The 26,234-nt window shown below is 40.0% G+C and overlaps 1 protein-coding gene across 2 annotated transcripts in view; it reads right to left on the bottom strand.

The window, feature by feature from the left end:
- SLC25A13 (solute carrier family 25 member 13) overlaps window positions 1-26,234 on the bottom strand; it is a 212,843-nt gene that overhangs the window by 117,961 nt on the left and 68,648 nt on the right. For both annotated transcript variants that reach the window (XM_059933892.1, XM_059933893.1), the window contains exon 4: window positions 176-291. In XM_059933892.1, coding sequence (XP_059789875.1) covers window positions 176-291 — 116 coding nt within the window. The remainder of the gene's footprint in view (window positions 1-175; window positions 292-26,234) is intronic.

The following is a 26,234-nucleotide window of genomic DNA, read 5'->3' on the forward strand; positions in this document are numbered from 1 at the left end:
CGAAGGGAGACAATTTTTTCAAGAACTGGAGGCTCAAAACACTGAGATATCTTTGTTAAAAGAGACAGGCTAACTTCTTAAAACCATTTCCATACACTTCATTCTTGGGGAAAAAACCCAAACCGCTCACACAGGTCTGCACTTCCTTAGGTGTGCACACACTCACGCCCCTTACCAAAAGTAACTTCTCCTTTGCCAGCTTTGTCAAACAGCTGGAAGGCCACCACGAACAAAGCATCTGGGGCACACAGGACAGATTCAAATGCCACAAATTCTTGAAAGGATATTAATCTGCAACACAAAACAAGCACAAAGCATAAAGTCAGTAGCTTGTGGAAGACAAAAGCATACACAAATATACACTAAGGGAAAAAAATAAAACATCACTGTCAAAAAATAAAATTCAAACCTAAAAACATGTATAAACACTTAGCATTTCCTTTTACATAGAGTGGACTGAAATAACACACAGAATCTAAAAGACACAACAGATTTGAGGATATGGTGACACATTAAATGCATTACAATTTCAAATGTAACTTTTATCCAACATATCACTTTTGTTTCAGGCATGTTGTTAGATTCTAAAAATAAAGCTTAGACACTTTAGATTAATATATGGTTGTTAACAACAAAATAGACCAGCTCAGTCATTCATTAATACCTTCCTACACCATGTAAAAATGGTTCACAAAGATTCATTCATTACTGATATCCATTGACCACATGAGGATTGAACTGGAGGATGATATTGGGGCGGGGGATAGAATACAGATAAACTGGCCATGAAATGTGACCCCAAGGCACTTTTAGTCTGGTAAGACAGATAACACTAGTCTAGAATACTATACAGGAAAGACAAATCATAAGACAGGAACCAAGATGATGATAACAGAATTTTGGTAGGAAACCAAAGAAAGCTTTGTGGCAGAGATGGAATGTGAGCTGGGTCTCGAAAAATTAGTGAATTCAGGTATGCAGTAATGGGCATAGAAAGGGGGTCACCTTAGGCAGGGGAAATGCCTGCAGAAAGGCAGGTGCAAGAAAGCTAGGGAGTGTGCAAGGAAAATGTGAGGAACTAATTTTATCTGGACAGAAAAGTACATAAGAGAACACTGTGAAATGAGATCAGAGGTTCAGAGATGCAAGTTTCTGAGCAAGGTCATGATATGATCACATCTATCCATTAGGAGGAACAGAACAGGCCACATATGCTTTGACTTCCAAGGAGTAAATAAATCCACAAAGGCTGTCTTAGAACTAAGTTTTTTCCCCTATTTTGTATTTTAAATGTACAAATATTTCAATGATACATTGGGATAGTCCAAGTCTCGAGGATATAGAAGGAGAAAGAAAACAGACGTGCTTTCCCATGTTTCACAGAACACTTAATTACCTCTAAAATCTTATAGAGAGAACACATTTTTGTACAAAGTAAGTGCTACAACGTTAACTTAGCTATTTCCCAGAATGTCACCTGATTATAATAATGCCACAAAGAAAGGAAAACTCTGGTGTGTTCATTACACTGTCTCTATGTCATTCACCATCCAAAAACACATCCTTCCGAACGCAGGGGAACATTCAGGAACAGCACGTATTACAGAAGAACACTTGCCCAGAACATTTTCTCCTCGACTACAGAGTCTGTCTCACTGAGAATCTTGTGTGTGTGAGCAGGACCAGGGGCAGGTGGGGATGGCAAGGGAAACACATTTGAGTGGAAGGTTCCCGGCTGGCCTCAAAGAGCTGACAGCCTGCTGGGGGAAGGAGAGGTAGTCATGTGCATATAACCCCGCCAGAACGCGAGCTGAGTATCAAAAGTAAAAGAAGAAATAAAGCATCAAGGGGCAGAGAGGAGAAGTGATTTATTCTGCCTTAAGGAATAAATAAATAAATAATAAATTAAGGAAAAAATTTAAGGAAATTAAGGAATGCTCCATGAAGCTGTGGCATTCAAAGAAAAAATTTTAAAGCTGAAAAGATCTTAGAGATCATCTCCTTCCACCTCCTCATTTTACTTTTGAGAAAACTATTAGAAGTTAGGGCTTGTGCACGGTGAAACAATTGGCTTCTGGCATTTTGGCCTGAAAACCAAGTGTCCTGGTTCCCATTTGACTGAGACAGAATTCCAATCGGTATGGGAGGATGGAGAGAAGACAGAAGGGTAGGGGGAGGACGATCTACACCGAGGAAAGAACTAAGTACAGAGGAGTGTGCTGTATTTAGAGAAGGACAAAGGTGTTACTGACCCTGCATCTAACGGTCCTGCCGAGTAAAAGAGTGGTTGAGCTATCATGCCAGCCACCTGTAAAGGCCTTTAAGGGACAGTTACAGAATCCTGACCTTTTTTTTTTTTGCAGGCAGTGAGAAGTCACTGGAGGTTTTTAGGGTTAATAAATAGCAGGTTCATATCTTTATTTTAGAAAAGGAACTGCTGTGGAAGATGAATTTAACAGAGGAAAGACGAGATGTGGAGAGACAGCCTGACAGCTAGACAGCAGGGGTCTAAACCAGAGCTGAAGCACTAGGATTGGAGAAAGGGGAAAAGTGGAGAAATACAACTGAGGCAGGAATGACAAAACGTGGTAGCAATTAGAGGTCAGAGGCTGAGAGCCACAAAAGAGTTACTCCAAGACTTCTAACTTAGATAACTGAGTGGGATGATGACACCACCACCAAAGATAAAGAATAAAAAAGGAAAAGGAGGGAATTGTGAGAGAGTAAGACCAATTCTAACTGTGTTAAATTGGAGATACCCGTGGAACAGTGAAGTATGGTATCCAGCAGGAAACCAAAAGGACCAGTGTGGACCTCAGGAGAAAGGTGAATATGGGTTGAACTATGTCCCCCAAAAATTCACGCTGAAGTCCTAACCTCAGAATGCAATCGTTGCAAATGTAATTGGTTAAGATGAGGTCCTACTGGAGTAGGGTGGGCACCCAATCCAAAATGACTAGAGTCCTTATAAAAAGGGGAAATCTGGACCCAGACATGCACACGGGGAGAGTGCCACATGAAGATGAAGGCAGAGATCAGGGTGATGCTTCTACAAACCCAGGAATGCCAAAGATTGCCAGCAAACCACCCGAATGAAGCTAGGGGAGAAGCATGGAACAGGCCCTCAGAAGGAAGCAACCTTGCTAACACCTTGGTCTCAGCCTCTGGAACTGTGAGACAATAAAATTCTTTTCTTTTTTTTTTTCTTTGAGCCACCTAGTTTGTGGTGCTTTGTTATGACAGCCCTAGCAAACTAATATTAATACATAGGCCAAGATTGGAAACACAGAACTAGGAGTTTTTAAACAAAGGCTACTTAAAGCTGTGAATGAAACTGCCCAGAAGCATTTCACTTAGGGTTGCATGCTCGCCCAGCTCCAGACCACTGAAGCAGCAGCACAGAGGAGAAATGTGTTTCTGATTGGCTGCTTTCTTCTCGCCACCACTCCTCACACCCCAGGACCTCCTCAGGGCAGCACCAACAACCATACAGTCACACACTGATCGGCTGAACTTGCTGGCAGTTTGTCGAGGCAAAAAAACAATCACATTCGATATATTATCTCTGCACAGACGGTGGGTGAGTTAAGATGAATCGCACAGTGTTATGTAGAAACAGGACATTTCTTAAATTTAATGATCTGAATTAAGAAAGGCTTAAATACCAGGAAAAGAGAATCTCATCTCTCTCAAAATGGTATGAGAAACCTGAAGGCCATCTATATGGGTGAACAAATCCTCCTCTGGCAATGTCAGTGTGGTTTCATAACCATAACTGGCCAATGAATGCTCTGGTATTTTAGGCATGTTACAGATACCAAAAAAGTACGTAATTTGGTAATCCTGTTAGATACAAGTATTATACATCTATGTAGGAGGTATACAGGTAAACTATGAAATCATAATGTTTTACTGTTCATCAAGATCATTTTAGATTTTCTAGGTTATCTGACTAGAAGGCTATCAGAATAATTATATAGTACTATATTCATTTACAGCGTGATATCTAAAAACATTTATATATGTATATATATTTTCTTGTGTAAACAGTATTCCAGTCTTGCTTTACAGATTTAATGGGTATTAGCATAAGTGACAACAAAGGATACAAGCTTAATCAAGTTCAGACCTGGCTGGCAAGCTCACTTAGTTCCTTTTCCGCCCTCAACTTCCCAAACCTCTTTGACAATGTTAGATGTCCTCTAAAATAAATCACACAACTCTGATGAGCTCTGCAACTAGCATCTAAGAGGAACAGTCACGATATGACACTAATGCTCACCTGCAGCAACTAATAGTGCAATACGGGTCAGCTGACATGGAAGCAAACACATAAGTCACATTTTCACAGGCGTACACTCGAGATTAGGGGACATACTGGCACAAAAACAGAAATATAGATCAATGGAACAGGATAGAAAGCCCAGAGATAAACCCATGCACATATGGTCACTTTATTTTTGATAAAGGAGGCAAGAATATACAATGGAGAAAAGACAGCTTCTTCAATAAGTGGTGCTGGGAAAACTGGACAGCTACATGTAAAAGAATGAAATTAGAACACTCCCTAACACCATACACAAAAATAAACTCAAAATGTATTAAAGACCTAAATGTAAGGCCAGACACTATCAAACTCTTAGAGGAAAACATAGGCAGAACACTCTATGACATAAATCACAGCAAGATCCTTTTTGACCCACCTCCTAGAGAAATGGAAATAAAAACAAAAATAAACAAATGGGACCTAATGAAACTTAAAAGCTTTTGCACAGCAAAGGAAACCATAAACAAGACAAAAAGACAACCCTCAGAGTGGGAGAAAATATTTGCAAACGAAGCATCTGACAAAGGATTAAACTCCAAAATTTACAAGCAGCCCATGCAGCTCAATATCAAAAAAACAAACAACCCAATCCAAAAATGGGCAGAAGACCTAAATAGACATTTCTCCAAAGAAGACATACAGATTGCCAACAAAGACATGAAAGGATGCTCAACATCACTAATCATTGGAGAAATGCAAAGAAAAACTACAATGAGGTATACTCTCACACCAGTCAGAATGGCCATCATCAAAAAATCTACAAACAATAAATGCTGGAGAGGGTGTGGAGAAAAGGGAACCCTCTTGCACTGTTGCTGGGAATGTAAATTGATACAGCCACTATGGAGAACAGTATGGAGGTTCCTTAAAAAACTAAAAATAGAATTACCATATGACCCAGCAATCCCACTACTGGGCATATACCCTGAGAAAACCATAATTCAAAAAGAGTCAGGTACCACAATGTTCATTGCAGCACTATTTACAATAGCCAGGACATGGAAGCAATCTAAGTGTCCATCGACGGATGAATGGATAAAGAAGATGTGGCACATATATACAATGGAATATTACTCAGCCATAAAAAGAAATGAAACTGAGTTATCTGTAGTGAGGTGGATGGACCTAGAGTCTGTCGTACAGAGTGAAGTAAGTCAGAAACAGAAGAACAAATACCGTGTGCTAATGCATATATATGGAATCTAAAAGAAAAAAAAAAATGACTCTGAAGAACCTAGGGGCAGGACAGGAATAAAGACGCAGACACAGAGAATGGACTTGAGGACATGGGGAGGGGGAAGGGTAAGCTGGGACGAAGTGAGAGAGTGGCATGGACATATATACACTACCAAATGTAAAATAGACAGCTAGTGGGAAGCAGCCGCATAGCACAGGGAGATCAGCTCAGTGCTTTGTGACCACCTAGAGGGGTGGGATAGGGAGGGTGGGAGGGAGACGCAAGAGGGAGGAGATATGGGGATATATGTATATGTATAGCTGATTCACTTTGTTATAAAACAGAAACTAACACACCATTGTAAAGCAATTATACTCCAATAAAGATGTTAAAAAAAAAAAAGTACATCTATGAGAAAGTGCACAAACCAGTGGAAAAAAAAAAAAAGATTAGGGGAGAGTAGGTTTCCAACTACTCTATTTCATGGTTCTGACACGAGCAGAGATTTTTTTTTAAGCAAGTCATTTTTGTTCTCCAAACCACCAGAGCTACTGTTCTTCTGAAAGGCATTTATAACAGCAGCTACGTTACAAGTCCTTTAAAGTCTCGGTAAAACAGCTAAAGCATCACATACTGCAATCACATACTGAGCCAAGGAGGCAAGGATTAAAAGTGGAGTGCCTCTGGACATTATGCTTAGGATGATGTAAGATTACATGTCTACTATAGACAGAGGAAGATACTAGAAGGATACATACCAAAATGATGTCAGTGCTTCTTTACAGTAGCATAACTGAAGGCTTCCTTCCCCGCCCTTCTCAACTTTGCAAGAGAGAGCTCTCGGCCTGGAAAGACTTATAGTAGAGAATATAGATGGAAAATTATGATATTATAGAAAAAATGGTAGGTAATATAAGAGAACTGGAGATAAATTACTCCACAAATTCAGAGGAGGGAAAGATTATTGTTATATTGAGAAAAAGGAGGAGATGGAGAAAGTCTGTGAAATTAGGAACACATGACATCAGAGGGAAGATGTGACCATGTGGTCATGTAACGTCAGTCTTGTAAAAGAGGGGAGATGATCACGTAGAGATGGCAGGTGGGGAAAGGAAAGGCCATAGACTCCAATTCAGCGCCTGCTCTATGTGCTGAGCGCAGGCCAGTGCCGGGAACACATAGATGAAAAGTGCAATTTCTGGGGCTTCCCTGGTGGCGCAGTGGTTGAGAATCTGCCTGCTAATGCAGGGGACACGGGTTCGAGCCCTGGTCTGGGAAGATCCCACATGCCGCGGAGCAACTGGGCCCGTGAGCCACAATTACTGAGCCTGCGCGTCTGGAGCCTGTGCTCTACAACAAGGGAGGCCACGATAGTGAGAGGCCCGCGCACCGCGATGAAGAGTGGCCCCCGCTTGCCACAACTGGAGAAAGCCCTCGCACAGAAAACAAAAACGAAAACCCAACACAGCCAAAAATAAAAATAAATAAATAAATAATAATTTAAAAAAAAAAAAAAAGGTACAATTTCTGCCCCAAACAACTGGAGGTCTGGGGGGGTGGGGGGTAGACGGTGAGCCAGGAACCAAGGAAGGAAGGCTGGAGATGAAGAGCCACAAGAAGCGCAAGCGTGCTGGAGGGAGGGCAAGCACAAAGGAAGGTATGGAGTTCATAATGGCACATAAAATCTGGAACTTTTAGTGACATGATGAATTTGTGCTTCAGACCCTTAAATCTGGCAGAGGAGAGTTAAATGAACTGGAGGGAGAAGAGCCTGGAGTTGGGGAGATTGTTGGTTGAATCCAGGGAAGAATCATGAAGATCTGAAGGAGAAAGAAAGGCTCCTTACAACAAGGGGATAGAAGTTTATGGCACTACACTCTCCAGAGGACAATCCAACAATACACCAAGAGTCTTGATAATGCCCACACTCCTTGACACCACAATCCCACTTGCAGGAATTTACCTTAAAACATAATCAATGAATGTGCGCAAACTTCTGTCTACAGGAATGCTCAAGCAGCATTGTTGATAACAGTGAAAAAAGTGAAAACAACCTCAATATGCAACAATTCATGACTGATTAAATAAAGGACCATTCATACACTGAGAACTATCCAAGCACTACAAACTGCAATAAACAAATGCATGTTATTAAGTACAAAATCAGTTACACAAATGTATGTAGAAAACAAGCCCATTTTATTAAAAATGGACAAAAATGGTATCTTATACACACACAAAAAGAGTCTGAAGGATGAACACCAAAGTGTTAGTCATGGGTGTATCTCCAGGTAGTTAAAATATTAGAAATTTAAGGTTTTTTATTTTTGCTTGTCCATATTTTCTAATCTTTTCAATAACACACATATTGAATTATTTGTGTAGTAAGAAAGAGAATAAAAATTTCTATGAAACAGAACAGCAAGGACCTAAATTTGGGTAGTGGCAGAAGGACTGAATAAAATGGGTGGGGGTGGGGAGAGCTGAAAAAAGAAGCAAACAATTGAAAGAGTCACACTAACTCTGGCCATCCAAGGTGGATAAGCTCCAGTTCTCTTCCTCCCTGCTGTTGCTTACTCTCGCTCAGCAATGGCTTGTACCCTGTGTGGTCCCTCTCATCTCCCGCCTGGCTCCTATCTCCAGGCCAACTCTGTGGCTATGAAAGTTTAAGCAACTGCACGTAAAGAGCTGATCTGTTTAGACTTTAGGAAGTTTGGTAATAGACAATGCACCATATCAAAATCCAATTTCCACTTTTACTTAAGGTTCCTAACCACAAGAGTGCTTCACAAAAATAACTTCTCCTTATTACCTTCTTCCGTGTGCTACAACAGAAGCCAAACAACTGTCCAGGATTAATGGCAGAGATAAAAGTAAAATCTAACGCCAAAAACTGGGTTCCAACCACCAGACCACCCAGGTTCAAGTATCTGTGAATGTCAAGAGAAAAAACCAAAAAAAAACCAAAAACAGAACTGGGCTCTCCTGTGATGGCCAGTTTATCAAAAGAGTTTTGGCCTCCATGACTTTAACATCTTTAATAGCTTTGGGGGTTTTCCAGTTCTTTTATCTCCCTCCCAAATGCCCTGGAAATATACATTGTTCAGGCCCCCAAACATATACGCACCCCGCACTTATCATATGCCAGGCAATGCCCTAGGCACTAAGGGTACTATGAAAATGAATAAGATTGACAGAATCCATGTCCTCAAGGAGTTCCATTCCAGTGGAGAAGGCAGGCAATGAGCTCAAACATACCTACATAAAGATGAGATGGTTCTAGATCAGATAACTGCTGTGTAGAGGGCAAAACTGAGAAATACATTAAGATAGTGCTTCTTAGCCCCAGCGAGCCTATTTAATGGGTATAAGGAGGGATCAGAGCAACCATCCGTTTTTTTTTGTTGTTTTTTTTTTTTAACTTCCCACCCAGCCAAGCTACAGAATGATGGGGATAGGTGGTGAGGAAATGCCTCTTGGGGGGTGGCATTAAGATCTGAATGATGAAAAGGAGGAAGCACAGGAAGATCTGGAGCAAGGGTATTCTGGTGGAAGAAACCTCAGTGTGAGGGCTGGACCTACGACCAGCCAACCTTGCCAAGTTCCATGGCACAGGGAGACACCTGAGTGGCTGGAGAGTAGAGGGGTGGGGGGCAGGGAGAGAGATGGGGATGAAGGAGGGCGCAGGGCATACAAGCTGTGTGGATTTCATTCCAAGCACACATGGGAAACAGCCATGTTGGAGGGTTTTATGCAGGGGGGTGATGTGAGCTCCTGGAAAGAACACTCAGGACACCCTGCAGCACGAGTCCAGTTAGAAGTGGCTGCAGTGGGCGGGACCGGGGTCATAGCAGGAGAGAGAAAAACAGAAGTGATCAAATCCAGGATACGCTCTCTAGACAGAGCTGGGGGGCTTGTCCTAGAAGTCAAAGCACACAGCTTTTAAAGCCCAGGAGCAAGTCAGGTGTGCCCTGGGGATGCCCGGTGGCCTGCAGCCGCCAGAGAAGCACAGACTCTGAGGCCCCGAAGTTACTGAGGTTACAAAAACCGCTACTTAGGCAGATGATGAAAGAGGTCATAAATAAAGATTTTGTTTAATATTCCAGTTGATGGTCAGTGAGCAAACAAACTAAGCCTCAACGGCCCTAATTATGTAAATTTAACGCAACTGTTCTTAACACACTCTAGAAAGAGACAATGAGTTATTACCTCATTTTATACTCTAAAAACCATCAGTTATAAGGTAGAAAGAGGCTCGAGCTGTAGTTTTCCCTTGCCTAACTGGCAGCATGATCTTGCTGGGCAAGTTGGAACAGACCCCCTTTCCTGATGTCTTACAGGTGCTCTCTCCAGTGCTTTTCACGCTACAATCCCATTTTCTTCCATCTTCAGTCAGAGGGAGGATCCGTGTCCACCCTGGCTCCGGCACCGGCTTGGCAGTCCCGGGAGCGCATCTGTTCTGAGGCCAGCTGGGCTCCTCAGCCCTACCATGCATTCAGGTTCAAATCTCACTGCAGCGTTCGCCAAGGGGCTATTTAAATTCATTGGCTCCAATGAAATCCGACAGATTGAATATTGTTCAAACAAGCAGGCTACTGCCTGGCTTTAAAAACCTATTAAAGATTTTATTAGCAATTTTACTGTATTGTTATCATGAATTTAGCTTATAAATACCACCTCTGCATATATCACTGCCCGCATATTGCCAAAAGAAGATAAATATATAGGCTCTCGTAATTACGAGCTTAACTCGTTGAGTGATATGCCCATGCTTCCAGATCTACCTGTCTGGCCACTGCTTTGCAGTTCATTTCAAACAGTACTCGAGCTGCCCAAGGCAGACTGTGCCAACTGCTGGGGTTTATACAGGGTGTTCTTCTACCTCTAACACTTTCTTCCTTATCAGCGGGATCAAACATGTCGAGCAAGTATGACCCATCCCCGTTCTACTTCACTTTTGCCAATAGTTCATTCAATTACACACTGAAAAGTGTCTTTCACCTACACATGCTCTACACCCCATTGCTTCTTTCCTTCCCTGATAAATAATACCGCCCAATAACTTCAGGAGAATCTGTCCCTGTGTCCAGCCACCTCCCCCAACCTCCCATCTTTTAACCTTGAGTTATAAAAAAGCTTTAATCATGAACAATCCCCACAAGAGTGAGGCTGCATCAAGGAAAAGAACCACCACAGGCTTTTTAAAACTAGAGACAAATCATATTCTCTATCTCCATAAGACTCTATCCTGTTATTTCTTAAATATATCATTATTAAAAAAAAAAAAAAACTAAAAAAAGCTATCTTATCATATTACATTGTTCCTATTCTGAATAATTACCAATATTGAGGTCAGTAATATGTACCACAGATACTCTTTATTACACCATGGGGTAAACAGCATTTTGAGATCTATCCAAAGACTTGGGTTTTTGTTAATAGAAAAGTGTACTCTGTTGGTAGGAATGTAAATTGGTGCAGCCACTGTGGAAAACAGTAGGGAGGTTTCTCAAAAAACTAAAAATAGAACTACCATGTGGCCCAGCAATTCCACTCCTGGGTATATATCTGAAGAAAAAGAAAACACTAATTCAAAAAGTTACATGCACCCCAATGTTCATAGCAGCATTATTTACAATTGTCAAGATATGGAAGCAACCTAAGTGTCCATCAACAGATGAATGGATAAAGAAGAGGTGAGATACACACACACACACACACACACAAATATACATACACAGTGAAATACTACTCAGCCATAAAAAAGAATGAAATTTTGCCATTTGCAGCAACATGGATGGACTTGGAGGGTATTATGTTAAGTGAAATAAATCAGACAAATAAAGACAAATACTGTATGATACCACTTATATGCGGAATATAAAAAATACAACAAACTAGTGAATATAACAAAAAAGAAGTAGACTCAACAGATATAGACAACAAACCAGTGGTTACCACTGGGGAGAAGGAAGGGGTGAGAGGCAATATAGGGGTAGGGGATTAAGAGGTACAAATTATCATGTAAAAATTAAGCTACACAGATATACTATACAACACAAGGAATATAGCCAATATTTTATAATAACTATAAAAATAAAATGCGTACAAAGTTACTAAAAACACTATGAGCAACTCATTTTAAATTGGGGATTGCCTTTAATGGGGGGAAAAGTTGAAAAGGAGAAAGACCAGTGGTGAAAAAAGGGAAAAGTAGTTATAAACCATACTGGAAAATCCACTTGGGTAAGCAAAGTAGATTTTTTTTTTTTTTTAAATCTAGGTTTCCTAGATCTTCCCTTATTCTTTCAAGGCTGGATGAGAAGGCTTTCAACATTATTAAAATGGCAAATGCCAAAAAATAAAAACAAAAATAAATTTTTAAAAAAGGGACTTCCCTGGTAGTCCCGTGGTTAAGACTCCATGCTTCCAGTGCCAGGGGGCATGGGTTTGATCCCTGGTCGGGGAACTAACATCCCACATGCTGCACGGAGCAGCCAAAAACAAATAAATAAATAAAAATGAAAATAAATAAAATGGCAAATGAAGAAGGATAACGGGGAGATAAACTGCAGATAAGTCCGATAAATCAGTAACTGAAAAGCCAGCAGGCAAGTAAATTTGTTACCTAGCATTTTTTAAGGACCACTGTACACTGGCCTATCACTGCACAAAGTAGCAGGTTAGCTGTTAGATTGCTACTGGAAACCAGTTACATACTTTAAATGCTTCCAGTAGAGTACATGCTGCTAAACCCTTTGCATACTGACTTCAGTCTCCAGTTTGATTAGTTTAGAGCTGAAAAACACAAAAGCGCCCTGCACTCCAGAGACTATGTGAGTACCTACGGCACAGTAGACAGCTCAAGGAACAATCTTCGCATGCCCATACTATCTATGGGTGTTCTTTGCCCTAATAACATTTTAAAGCACCAAAAATTGATTGAGTTAAATCATTTTGTAATTGGAACACAATGCCTTTCTCAATGCGTTTTTCTGAAACTCTGAAGCAAGGTGACGATGATTAAAATGATATTCGGAAACAAGTAAGGAGCATCTAAATAAGCACAGACACACAAAAAGTGACAAAAGCAAATGTGCTACTGTCTTGCATCTGCCAATGCAGTAACTGTCCAGCTAGGCACTCTGACTAAAAAGTAGTAAACTAAATTTTAAAAAAATACATGAAATCAAGTTTTACTGATTGCCCTTTGAAAAAACATTATCAGTTACTCAAATATTTTAACATTTTCTTTCACTTATAAAACTTACATTATGGATACACACAAAAACCTTTTTTGATGTGATCAGAACATAAGCCCTTAGCAAAGCAAAAATTCAATGACTGAAATAGCCTTTATCATATTTTTTTAAATAAAATTATTCATGGTGTGGGCAAGAAGAAATAGAAGTACATAGGCTTGAGCCAGAATATCACACGCACACAAAAAAAGCCAACATTAATATCTGCTGTGCCAGCTGAATTCAAATTAACCCAATTTTACATGTTAATTAAACCAGCTATTTTCTTTTTATTGTATTTTTGCTTCTTAAATAGTAGAGTCTACAAGTGGTTCCCAACAGACTTGTTCCAATAACAATGACGTATTCATTTACTTCTATTATGACCATACAATACAGTAACTGAGCAGTAATTTTTCACAGTCAATTACATGTGTGGTTCTTTATGCTTAAAGATGCTGAAATAATGTGTACTACAGAGCCATATGTCTGAATCTCTAGTCTGCCTGAGGCAGTTGCCTGGGTAACACATTTTCTCTTTGGTTTAGCATAACCCTTCGTTGAATATCATTAGGTGTCATTAAATAGCAAACATTAACATGAACTTCAATACACTACTTAGAGTCATTTTACACATGTAAACAAGTGCTCCATCATTTATAAGAAGCTTAAAATAGATTATGATTTTCTGTATTTAAGATCATGAAAAAGAAATCTTAAAAGTGCCCACGTGTTGATTCCAAATTGAATTTGCGGAAATTTCTCTTATATTAACAAGAGAACTCAGACCAAGTTTCAGGGGCAACACTTCTCATCTATACGGTCATAATATTTCAGTGCAAGCAAAGAAGGATTAGGTTTTTAAATTTTACTTTAAATTTACTCAAAGTTGTAAAATAACTGCATCAATTCCATCTCAGAGCATCAAATACTTTTACTCTCATTTCTAACAATGAGAGAGAAAGCACTCAAGTTCGGTAACAAAATTAATTTAAAGAATAAGATCCTTAAAAATCAAGGCACATAGTAAGAAAGAAAAAGTATGGGATAAATCATGCACTATCTAAAATATTTTAAATTTAAAAACTTAATGAGGTGTTCTATAGTTTAGAAACGGTAATATACAGTTTATACAGGATGTTCTAGAGCAACACCTGCATTAAGAATGGCAGCTGTCCCCAATAATCTCCATCAGCCCTCCATCCCATGCCACCCCAAATAAGCATCCTTGTCTAAGAAAAACAATGTACTTGGCTCCACAAACATAGTCTTAACACTTGGAGCCTCCCCCTCCCCACCCACATTCCCAAGCAGATTATCGCTCCTAAACCATGGAATTATGACTTTCTGAGACACATCATAATTCCATGTAAGCCTAATCTCTCAGCCTGTAAACAATAACAATTTGTCCTCTATCACCTGCATCCCAAAGGGCCTCTAAATTTGCAATGTTAATTTTAAAGGACACATGCAAAAAGAAAACGAATCATCAAATGGCACGGCCATCTCTAACGTGCTTTCTCACCTTTCCCAGAAAAGGGAGAAAGGCGGGCTCCAAAACGCTGGAAGTGGGGCTGAGGGTACTGATCAAGTAAGGTTCAGGAGGCAGCCCCAAAGCTGTCCTCAGTCAACCTAAGAGTAAAGAGACAGCTCCGCCAAGAACAAATAAGTTCTTGGTTGTGAGCCTTGAGGTACCAGAAATAACTATGATGATGAACTGGGATCTTTTTTCTCCTTCCCACATCTGTTTCCTAATTCAAAATAAGGAAGAAATGGCCACACAAAATGGAATGACTTAGCCTCAGGTGCCATGCTTCCACCTCCCACTGCTCCACAAATGCTCACGTAACTGAATAAAACCTCAATCACCATGTTCAGTCCAGGGGCTGAGATGTGGTTGGCAAGGAAAAAGTTATTTGATATTAAATGTATACCCCATTTTGGTTTCAACATTCTGCTCTGAAATGAGGTAAATCATGAGAAACAAATTGATGGCACAGATAAATCTTAAGGCAAAACATGTTCAAGATATACTGGGATCAGTATAGATTCAGTCACATCTCTGATGCCTCTGTAACAATTCATGTTCTAAATGATTATCTAAGACAGTCTAGGATTTCAAATAAAAATTAAAAATTAAAACTAAATTGTATAAACTGTCATTGCTGAGAAAAGTAGCCTAAAAATTTAAGAAACATTACTAATGAGAATTGAAACAAAAAAGTGATTTCTGCTTACAATATTCTGATTAAGTAGTATTTCTGGATTTTACCCAATACCTACAATAAACAGAATGCTATTTCCACCCCTATCCTTGATACAGATTAATTTAAATTTTACTACATGAACATAATTCACTTAAGAACTGGCACAAGATCTGGTAGAGAAAAATGTAAGTTTTTCATATTTAATTATGTTTTGCTATACAAATAATCACTAACAAAACACAATAAATACACCTATTAACACAGGCCACCCATGAACGTAGATTCTCATTAAAATAACCCAAAGCATTTCTTATAGCTATGTAAGTCTGCTCTACTTAGGTTTATAGTTTATTTTACTGTCTGGAAGAACCTATATAAATTCCAAAAAAAAGGCAAGAAAATAAAAATTTTCTGTCCAATATGTTTCCCCATCCTATTCCATACTATCTCTGCATTCATTAGCAAGTCCTATTTCTAAAGGTCTCATAATAATATCAAGTTTTTTTTAAGCAGGCAATTACAACACAGAATAGCAACTGTAAGAAAAAATAACAATCAAAATTAGAAACTGTTGGGAGTACTTTTATATTTTTGCAAAAGCAAATTGAGCTACAAGACTTTTGAGACTCTTTTGCTTTTTCTAGGTACAATTACTGCTAATTGTGGAAAAGCAACATCAATGGTTTAATGTTTTTTCCTTAAGTTGGTAACTTTTACTTCCTGATTTAAATTAAAAAAAAAAAAAAAAACTCTAGAAGAAAGCACTAATCAGGAAATCATAAAGCCACAAAAAGAGGTTTTCCATGTTCAGCGAATCCCAGGTACTTTCAAGGGAGGTTTTCCCTAGATGGAAATGCAAACCCTTAGTGAATTGCAAAAATTATATTCTAAGTTAATAACTGGAAGAACCGTGTGAACTAAAATCTATTAAAAGAGAAGAGACGTGGCCGCATTTATTCGACTCTGCTGAAGAAAGCTGTAACTCACCAGCCCATAAGCAGCGAAGAGAGAGGCAGAGCCAAATGGTCCCCAGCTAGCCAACTCCTTGGCCTTCATAGGGTGCTGAAAGGGAGGGGAAGGAGTCTCAAAAGGATCAAGAACCTAATCATATGGGTGGTTTTCTCAGTACAAAGAATCGCTCACAGTAATTTTACAAAAACAAGAATGACCCCAGACTACTGTGGTACCAGCCTATTTGGAGAGGATAAAAGTGAAACAGGATAAGAAAAAAGATTAGCTAGAAGTTTCAGCACCTGTCACAGAGAGAGACTGCATAAAATGTCATAGAGTTCCTAGGAAAAAATGAAAACCAGGGGTTTTAATATGTTGAATTTCAATATGGAACCAGAAGACAGCCTGAGAATCCCATCCCCTCATCAGCTTGATAATAATACCTCCCACACTCATAGCACTTTATGTGTCCAATCCATTCAAATTCATTCAATAAATATAGACAGAGTGCTCCTGTGTGCCAGCCGCACCGTCTAGGATCTGCACATTCAGCAGTGAGCCAAACAGACAAAAATCCCTGTCTGCCTTCTTGGAGCTTCAGCCAAGTGTGTGTGAGAAGGCAGAGGGGGAGACAATAAACCAATTAATAAAATCCTTATGTGACAAGATAACCACTATGAGATACACTGCCCTATAAGGAGAAAGGCATGTTGGGGGTACAATTTAAAACAGCATGTTCAGGGAAAGCCTCCCTAAGAAGGTGTCATCAGCACGAAGACCTACTTCTTGGGGGAAGAGGAAGTGCGCAGGCATTGAGGTGAGACTGAGCATGGAGTGTTCATGGTGCAGCAAGAAGGCCACTGGGGCTGGAACAGACTAATTGGGGAGAGGAATTGTAGGAGATGAAGTAGAAGGGTAAGGGAAGGAGAGAGTGGGCACCGTAAGGCCTTGCTGGCCACAGTAAGGACTTTGGCTTTTACTTGAAGTGACATGGGGAGCCATAAAGGACTGTGAGCCAGAGAGCAATGCGACCCAACTTAGGTCTTAACAGGATCACTCTGGCTGCCATGCTGAATAGACTACAGGGAAGCAAGAACAGACGCGGGGAGACTTGTTAAGAGGCCATTACAATAACCTCAGTGAGAGATGGTCATGCCTCTCAGCAAAGGTGGTAAGAAGTGGTCACATTCTGGATACAGAGTAACATCCCTCCATAATGCTACAAATGGAATCAAAAGAACTAAATCATGTAAAATGAAGAGTCACTTTATTGGGAGTTCAATTATTCACCAGGAATGAATCTACAGAACTAGCCACCTGGGGGCCATGTGCCAATCACCAGCTGTGCTGAGACTGAATTTGTACCATTACAGGGTGAATTAGTGACACTTTTAATATTTTCCCTTTTTTTTCTTTTTGCTCGTTTAATATAGTTTTCTTTTTGAAAACGTACATTTAGATGAACTTGCAGAGAAAATTCAAATGAAGCAGGGACTTCCCCGGTGGTCCAGTGGTAAAGAATCCACCTTCCAATGCAGGGGACGTGGGTTCGATCCCTGGTTGGGGAACTAAGATCCCACATGCCGCGAGCCACAACTAACTGAGCCCACGTGCCTCAACTAGAGAGCCTGCACAGCGCAACTACTGAGCCTGAGCACTCTGAACCCTGCGCATGACAACTAGAGAGAAGGCTGTAACACCACAACGAAGAGCCCACACCGCAACGAAAAGATCCCAAGTGCCGCAACTAAGACCTGACGCAGCCAAAAAAATTAAAGTAAATAAATAAATAAATAAATATTTTAAAAATAAATAAATAAAAATAAAATGAAGCAGAACTACAGTGGTATGTACATTTGCTATCCTGCTTCCCCTTTTAATTCATCTTTACCAGCAGCTGGCTCATTGCCAACTTCTCTGGTGTAGGTTGAACATGGACTCTATGTTAGAAATCAATCTGATGAGTCTTCTACTAAGCATCTCTTGGTGGACTCCTGGATGGGAACTGGTTACCACAAAGGCCAAGGAATGATTAGATGCTTGAAATTTTCAGGCCATCCCCTATTCTCTAGAAAGGGGAAAAGGTAGTATAGCCATTTTCACAATGTTGATTCTTCCTATCCAAGAACATGGTATATCTCTCCATCTGTTTGTGTTGTCTTTGATTTCTTTCATCAGCATCTTATAGTTTTCTAAGTACAGGTCTTTTGCCTCTTTAGGTAGGTTTATTCCTAGTTATTTTATTCTTTTGGTTGCAAGGGTAAATGGGACTGTTTCCTTGATCTCTCTTTGTGATCTTTCATTGTTAGTGTACAGCTACATGTGAAAGAATGAAATTAGAATACTCCCTAACACCACACACAAAAGTAAACTCAAAATGGATTAAAGACCTAAATGTAAGGCCGCACACTATAATGCTCTTAGAGGAAAACATAGGCAGAACACTCTTTGAGATAAATTGCAGCAAGATCTTTTTTGACCCACCTGCTAGAGTAATGAAAATAAAAACAAAAATAAACAAATGGGACCTAATGGAACTTCAAAGCAGGGCTTCCCTGGTGGCTCAGTGGTTAAGAATCTGCCTACCAATGCAGGGGACACAGGTTCAAGACCTGGTACAGGAAGATTCCACATGCCGCAAAGCAACTAAGCCCATGAGTCACAACTACTGAGCCTGCACTCTAGAGCCCGTGAGCCACAACTACTGAGCCTGCATGCTACAACTACTGAAGCCCACATGCCTAGACCCCGTGCGCTGCAACGAGAAGCCACCACAGTGAGAAGCCTGCACACCACAACGAAGAGAGTAGCCCCCGTTCGCCGCAACTAGAGAAAGCCCACGCGCAGCAACGAAGACCCAATGCAGCCAAAAATAAATATATTAAATAAATTTATTTTAAAAAAAAAGAAACTTAAAAGCTTTTGCATAGCAAAGGACCATAAACAAGAAGAAAAGACAACCCTCAGAATGGGAGAAAATACTGCAAACGAAGCAACTAACAAGGGATTAATCTTCCAAAATATACAAACAGCTCATGCAGCTCAATAACAAAAAAAAACCCAATCAGAAAATGGGTGGAAGACCTAAATAGACATATCTTCAAAGAAGACATACAGATGGCCAACAAACACATGAAAAGATGATTAACATCACTAAGTATTAGAGAAATGCAAATCAAAACTACAATGAGGTATTATCTCACACCACTCAGAATGGGCATCATCAAAAAATCTACAAACAATAAATGCTGGAGAGGGTGTGGAGAAAAGAGAACCCTCTTACACTGTTGCTGGGAATGTAAATTGATGCAGCCACTGTGGAGAACAGTACGGCAGTTCCTTAAAAAACTAAAAATAGAACTGCCATATGACCCAACAATCCCACTCCTGGGCATATACCCAGAGAAAACCATTACTTGAAAAGATACATGCACCCCAATTTTCACTGCAGCACTATTTACAATAGCCGGGACACGGAAGCAACCTAAATGTCCATCAAGAGAGGAATGGATAAAGAAGATGTAGTACATATATACAATGGAATATTACTCAGCCATAAAAAGAAACGAAACTGGGTCATTTGTAGAGACGTGGATGGACCTAGAGACTGTCATACAGAGTGAAGTCAGAAAGAGAAAAACAAATATCGTATATTAACGCATATATGTGAAATTTAGAAATACGGTATAGATGAACTTATTTGCAAAGCAGAAATAGAGACACAGACATAGAGGATAAATGTATGGATACCAAGGGGGGAAATGGGGGCGGTGGGATGGATTGGGAGATTGGGATTGACATATATACACTACTATGTATAAAATAGATAACTAATGAGAACAGACTATATAGCACAGGGAACTCTACTCAATGCTTTGTGGTGACCTAAATGGGAAGGAAATCCAAGGAAAAGGGGATATATGTATACGTGTGGCTGATTCACTTTGCTGTAGAGCAGAAACTAACGCAACACTGTAAAGCAACTATACTCCAATTTAAAAAGGGGGGAGGGGTTAGAAATGCAGTTAAATAACTGATCATGAGGCCTCCATAAAGATTTCAAAACTACAAGGTTCAGGTAGCTTCCAGGTTGGTGACCACATGTCAGGGCTGGGAGGATGGTGTGCCTGGGGAGGGCATGGAAGTTTTCAGATTCAGAATGAACTACACTATTGGCTTTCCTGGGTCTCCAGCTTGTACATGGTGGACAGTGAGAGGTCTCAGCCTCCATAATTGCATGAGGCAATTCCTCCAAATAAATCTCTCCCTCTCTCCCCACCCCCAACTCCTCTCCCTTTCCTCCTCATCCCTCTATACAGTTGACCCTTCAACAACATGGGTTGAGAGGAGCCTAAACCAAGATGGCAGAGTAGAAGGACGTGTTCTCACTCCCTCTTGCGAGAACACCAGAATCACAACTAACTGCTGAACAATAATCGAAAGGAAGACACTGGAACTCACCAAAAAAGATACCCCACATCCAAAGGCAAAGGAGAAGTCAAAATGAGACGATAGGAGGGGCACAATCACAATAAAATCAAATCCCATAACTGCTGGTGGGTGACTCACAAACTGGAGAACACTTATACCACAGAAGTCCACCCACTGGAGTGAAGGTTCTGAGCCCCACGTAAGGCTTCCAAACCTGGGGGTCTGGGAACGGGAGGAGGAATTCCTAGAGAATCAGACTTTGAAGGCTAGCGGGACTTGACTGCAGGACTCTGACAGGACTGGGGGAAACAGAGACTACACTGTAGGAAGGCACACACAAAGTAGTGTGCGCATCAGGACCCAAGGGAAAGAGCAGTGACCCCAGGGGAGACTGAACCAGACCTACCTGCTAGTGGTGGAGGGTGTCCTGCAGAAGAGGTGGGTGGCTGTGGATCACTGTGAGGACAAGGACACTGGCAGCAGAAGTTCTGGGAAGTACTTCTTGGCGTGAGCCCTCCCGGAGTCTGCCATTAGCCCCACCAAAGAGCCTGCAGGCTCCAGTGTTGGATCGCCTCAGGCCAAACAACCAACAGGGAGGGAACCCAGCCCCACCCATCAGCAGTCCAGTGGATTAAAGTTTTACTGAGCTCTGCCCACCAGAGCAACAGCCAGCTCTACCCACCACCAGTCCCTCCCATCAGGAAACTTCCGCAAGCCTCTTAGATAGCTTCATCCACCGAAGGGCAGACAGCAGAAGCAAGAGGAACTACAATCCTGCAGCCTGTGGAACAAAAACCAAATTCACAGAAAAATAGACAAGATGAAAAGGCAGAGGGCTATGTACCAGATGAAGGGACAAGATAAAACCCCAGAAAAACAACTAAATGAAGTGGAGACAAACAACCTTCCAGAAAAAGAATTCAGAATAATGATAGTGAAGATGATCCAGGACCTCGGAAAAAGAATGGAGGCAAAGATCGAGAAGATGCAAGAAATGTTTAACAAAGACCTAGAAGAATTAAAGAACAAACAAACAGAGATGAACAATACAATAACTGAAATGAAAACTACACTACAAGGAATCAATAGCAGAATAACTGAGGCAGAAGAATGGATAAGTGACCTGGAAGACAGAATGGTGGAATTCACTGCTGCGGAACAGACTAAAGAAAAAAGAATGAAAAGAAATGAAGACAGCCTAAGAGACCTCTGGGACAAGATTAAACGCAACAATATTTGCATTATAGGGGTCCTAGAAGGAGAAGAGAGAGAAAGGACCTGAGAAAATATTTGAAGAGATTATAGTCGAAAACTTCCCTAACATGGGAAAGGAAATAGCCACCCAAGTCCAGGAAGTGCAGAGAGCCCCATACAGGATAAATCCAAAGAGAAACACGCCGAGACACATAATAATCAAACTGGCAAAAATTAAAGACAAAGAAAAATTATTGAAAGCAGCAAGGGAAAAACGACAAATAACATACAAGGGAACTCCCATAAGGTTAACAGCTGATTTCTCAGCAGAAACTCTACAAGCCAGAAGGGAGTGGCATCATATACTTAAAGTGACGAAAGGGAAGAACCTACAACCAAGATTACTCTACCTGGCAAGGATCTCATTCAGATTCGATGGAGAAATCAAACGCTTTACAGACAAGCAAAAGCTAAGAGAATTCAGCACCACCAAACCAGCTCTACAACAAATGCTAAAGGAACTTCTCTAAGTGGGAAACACAAGAGAAGAAAAGGATCTACAAAAACAAACCCAAAACAATTTAAAAACTGGTCATAGGAACATACATATTGATAATTACCTTAAACATGAATGGATTAAATGCTCCAACCAAAAGACACAGGCTTGCTGAATGGATACAAAAACAATATCCAGGGGCTTCCCTGGTGGCACAGTGGTTGAGAATCTGCCTGCCAATGCAGGGGACACGGGTTCGAGCCCTGGTCTGGGAAGATCCCACATGCCGCGGAGCAAGTGGGCCCATGAGCCACAATTACTGAGCCTGCGCGTCTGGAGCCTGTGCTCCGCAACAAGTGAGGCCGTGATAGTGAGAGGCCCACGCACCGTGATGAAGAGTGGCCCCCGCTTGCTACAATTGGAGAAAGCCCTCGCACAGAAACGAAGACTCAACACAGCCATAAATAAATAAATTTAAAAAAAACAAAAAAAACAAGATACATATATATGCTGTCAACAAGAGGCCCACACTTCAGACCTAGGGACACATACAGACTAAAAGAGAGAGGATGGAAAAAGATATTCCATGCAAATGGAAATCAAAAGAAAGCTGGAGTAGCAATACTTATATCAGATAAAATAGACTATAAATAAAGAATGTTACAAGAGACAAGGAAGGACACTACATAATGATCCAGGGATCAATCCAAGAAGAAGATATAACAATTATAAATATATATGCACCCAACATAGGAGCACCTCAACACATAAGGCAAGTGCTAACAGCTATAAAAGAGGAAATCGACAGTAACATAGTAATAGTGGGGGACTTTAACACCTCACTTACACCAATGGACAGGTCATCCAAAATGAAAATAAATAAGGAAACAGAAGCTTTAAATAACACAATAGACCAGATAGATTTAATCGATATTTATAGAACATTCCATCCAAAAACAGCAGATTACACTTTCTTTTCAAGTGCACAGGGAACACTCTCCAGGATAGATCACATCTTGGGTCACAAATCAAGCCTCAGTAAATTTAAGAAAATTGAAATCATATCAAGCATCTTTTCTGGCCACAACGCTATGAGATTAGAAATGAATTACAGGGAAAAAAACGTAAAAAACACAAACACATGGAGGCTGAACAATACGTTACTAAATAACCAAGAGATCACTGAAGAAATCAAAGAGGAAAACAAAAAATACCTAGAGACAAATGACAATGAAAACACGACGATCCAAAACCTATGGGATGCAGCAAAAGCAGTTCTAAGAGGGACGTTTATAGCTATACAAGCCTACCTCAAGAAACAAGAAAAATCTCAAATAAACAATCTAACCTTACATCTAAAGGAATTAGAGAAAGAAGAACAAACAAAACCCAACGTTAGCAGAAGGAAAAAAATCATAAAGATCAGAGCAGAAATAAATGAAATAGAAACAAAGAAAACAATAGCAAAGATCAATAAAACTAAAAGCTGGTTCTTTGAGAAGATAAACAAAATTGATAAACCATTAGCCAGACTCATCAAGAAAAAGAGGGAGAGGACTCAAATCAATAAAATTAGAAATGAAAAAGGAGAAGTTACAACAGACACCACAGAAATACAAAGCATCCTAAAAGACTACTACAAGCAACTCTATGCCAATAAACTGGACAACCTGGAAGAAATGGACAAATTCTTAGAAAGGTATAACCTTCCAAGACTGAACCAGGAAGAAATAGAAAATATGAACAGACCAACCACAAGTAATGAAATTGAAACTGTGATTAAAAATTTTCCAACAAACAAAAGTCCAGGACCAGATGGCTTCACAGGTGAATTCTATCAAACATTTAGAGAAGAGCTAACACCCATCCTTCTCAAACTCTTCCAAAACATTGCAGAGGAAGGAACGTTCCCAAACTCATTCTATGAGGCCACCATCACCCTGATACCAAAACCAGACACAAATGTCACAAAAAAAGAAAAATAGGGATCAATATCACTAATGGACATAGATGGAAAAATTGTCAACAAAACTACTAGCAAACAGAATCCAGCAGCACATTAAAAGGATCATACACCATGATCAGTTGGGGTTTATCCCAGGAATGCAAGGATTCTTCATTATATGCAAATCAATCAATGTGATAAACCACAGTAACAAACTGAAGGAGAAAAACAATATGATCATCTCAATAGATGCAGAAAAAGCTTTCGACAAAATTCAACACCCATTTATGATAAAAACCCTCCAGAAAGTAGGCATAGAAGGAACTTACCTCAACATAATAAAGGCCATATATGACAAACCCACAGCCAACATCATTCTCAATGGTGAAAGACTGAAACCATTTCCACTAAGATCAGCAACAAGACATGGTTGCCCACTCTCACCACTAATATTCAACATAATTTTGGAAGTTCTAGCCATGGCAATCAGAGAAGAAAAAGAAATAAAAGGAATACAAATTGGAAAAGAAGAAGTAAAACTGTCACTGTTTGCAAATGACATGATACTACACATAGAGAATCCTAAAGATGCCACCAGTAAACTACTAGAGCTAATCAATGAATTTGGTAAAGTTGCAGGATACAAAATTAATGCACAGAAATCTCTTGCATTCCTATATACTAATGATGAAAAATCTGAACGAGAAATTAAGGAAACACTCCCATTTTCCACTGCAACAAAAAGAATAAAATACCTAGGAATAAACCTACCTAGGGAGACAAAAGACCTGTACGCAGAAAACTATAAGACACTGATGAAAGAAATTAAAGATGATACCAACAGATGGAGAGATATACCATGTTCTTGGATTGGAAGAATCAATATTGTGAAAATGACTATACTACCCAAAGCAATCTACAGATTCAATGCAATCCCTATCAAACTACCACTGGCATTTTTTACAGAACTAGAACAAAAAACCTTAAAATTTGTATGGAGACACAAAAGACCCCGAATAGCCAAAGCAGTCTTGAGGGAAAAAAGCAGAGCTGGAGGAATCAGACTCCCTGACTTCAGACTATACTACAAAGCTACAATAATCAAGACAATATGGTACTGGCACAAAAACAGAAATATAGATCAATGGAACAAGATAGAAAGCCCTGAGATAAACCCATGCACCTATGGTCACCTAATCTATAACAAAGGAGGCAAGGATATACAATGGAGAAAAGACAGCCTCTTCAATATGTGGTGCCAGGAAAACTGGACCGCTACATGTAGAAGAATAAAATTAGGACACTACCTAACACCATACACAAAAATAAACTCAAAATGTATTATAGACCTAAATGTAAGACCAGACACCATAAAACTCTTAGAGGAAAACATAGGAAGAACACTCTTTGACATAAATCACAGCAAGATCTTTTTTGATCCACCTCCTAGAGTAATGGAAATGAAAACAAAAATAAACAAATAGGACCTAATGAAACTTCAAAGCTTTTGCACAGCAAAGGAAACCATAAACACGACGAAAAGACAACCCTCAGAATGGGAGAAAATATTTGCAAACGAATCAATGGACAAAGGATTAATCTCCAAAATATATAAACAGCTCATGCAGCTCAATAACAAAAAAACAAACAACCCAATCCAAAAATGGGCAGAAGACCTAAATAGACATTTCTCCAAAGAAGACATACAGATGGCCAAGAAGCACATTAAAGCTGCTCAACATCACTGATTATTAAAGAAATGCAAATCAATAATACAATGAGGTATCACCTCACACCAGTTAGAATGGGCATCATCAGAAAATCTACAAACAACAAATGCTGGAGAGGGTGTGGAGAAAAGGGAACCAACCCTCTTGCACCGTTGGTGGGAATGTAAATTGATACAGCCACTATGGAGAATAGTTTGGAGGTTCCTTAAAAAACTAAAAATAGAACTACCATATGATCCAGCAATCCCACTACTGGGCATATATGCAGAGAAAACCATAATTCGAAAAGACACATGCACCCCAATGTTCATTGCAGCACTATTTACAATGGCCAGGTCACGGAAGCAACCTAAATGCCCATCGACAGACGAATGGATAAAGAAGTTGTGGTACATATATACAATGGAATATTACTCAGCCATAAAAAGGAACGAAATTGGGTCATTTGTTGAGACATGGATGGATCTAGAGACTGTCATACAGAGTGAAGTAAGTCAGAAAGAGAAAAAAAAACATCGTATATTAATGCATATAT

This window comes from Balaenoptera ricei, chromosome 9 (genome assembly GCF_028023285.1).
Source record: "Balaenoptera ricei isolate mBalRic1 chromosome 9, mBalRic1.hap2, whole genome shotgun sequence".
Taxonomy (NCBI): Eukaryota; Metazoa; Chordata; class Mammalia; order Artiodactyla; family Balaenopteridae; genus Balaenoptera; species Balaenoptera ricei.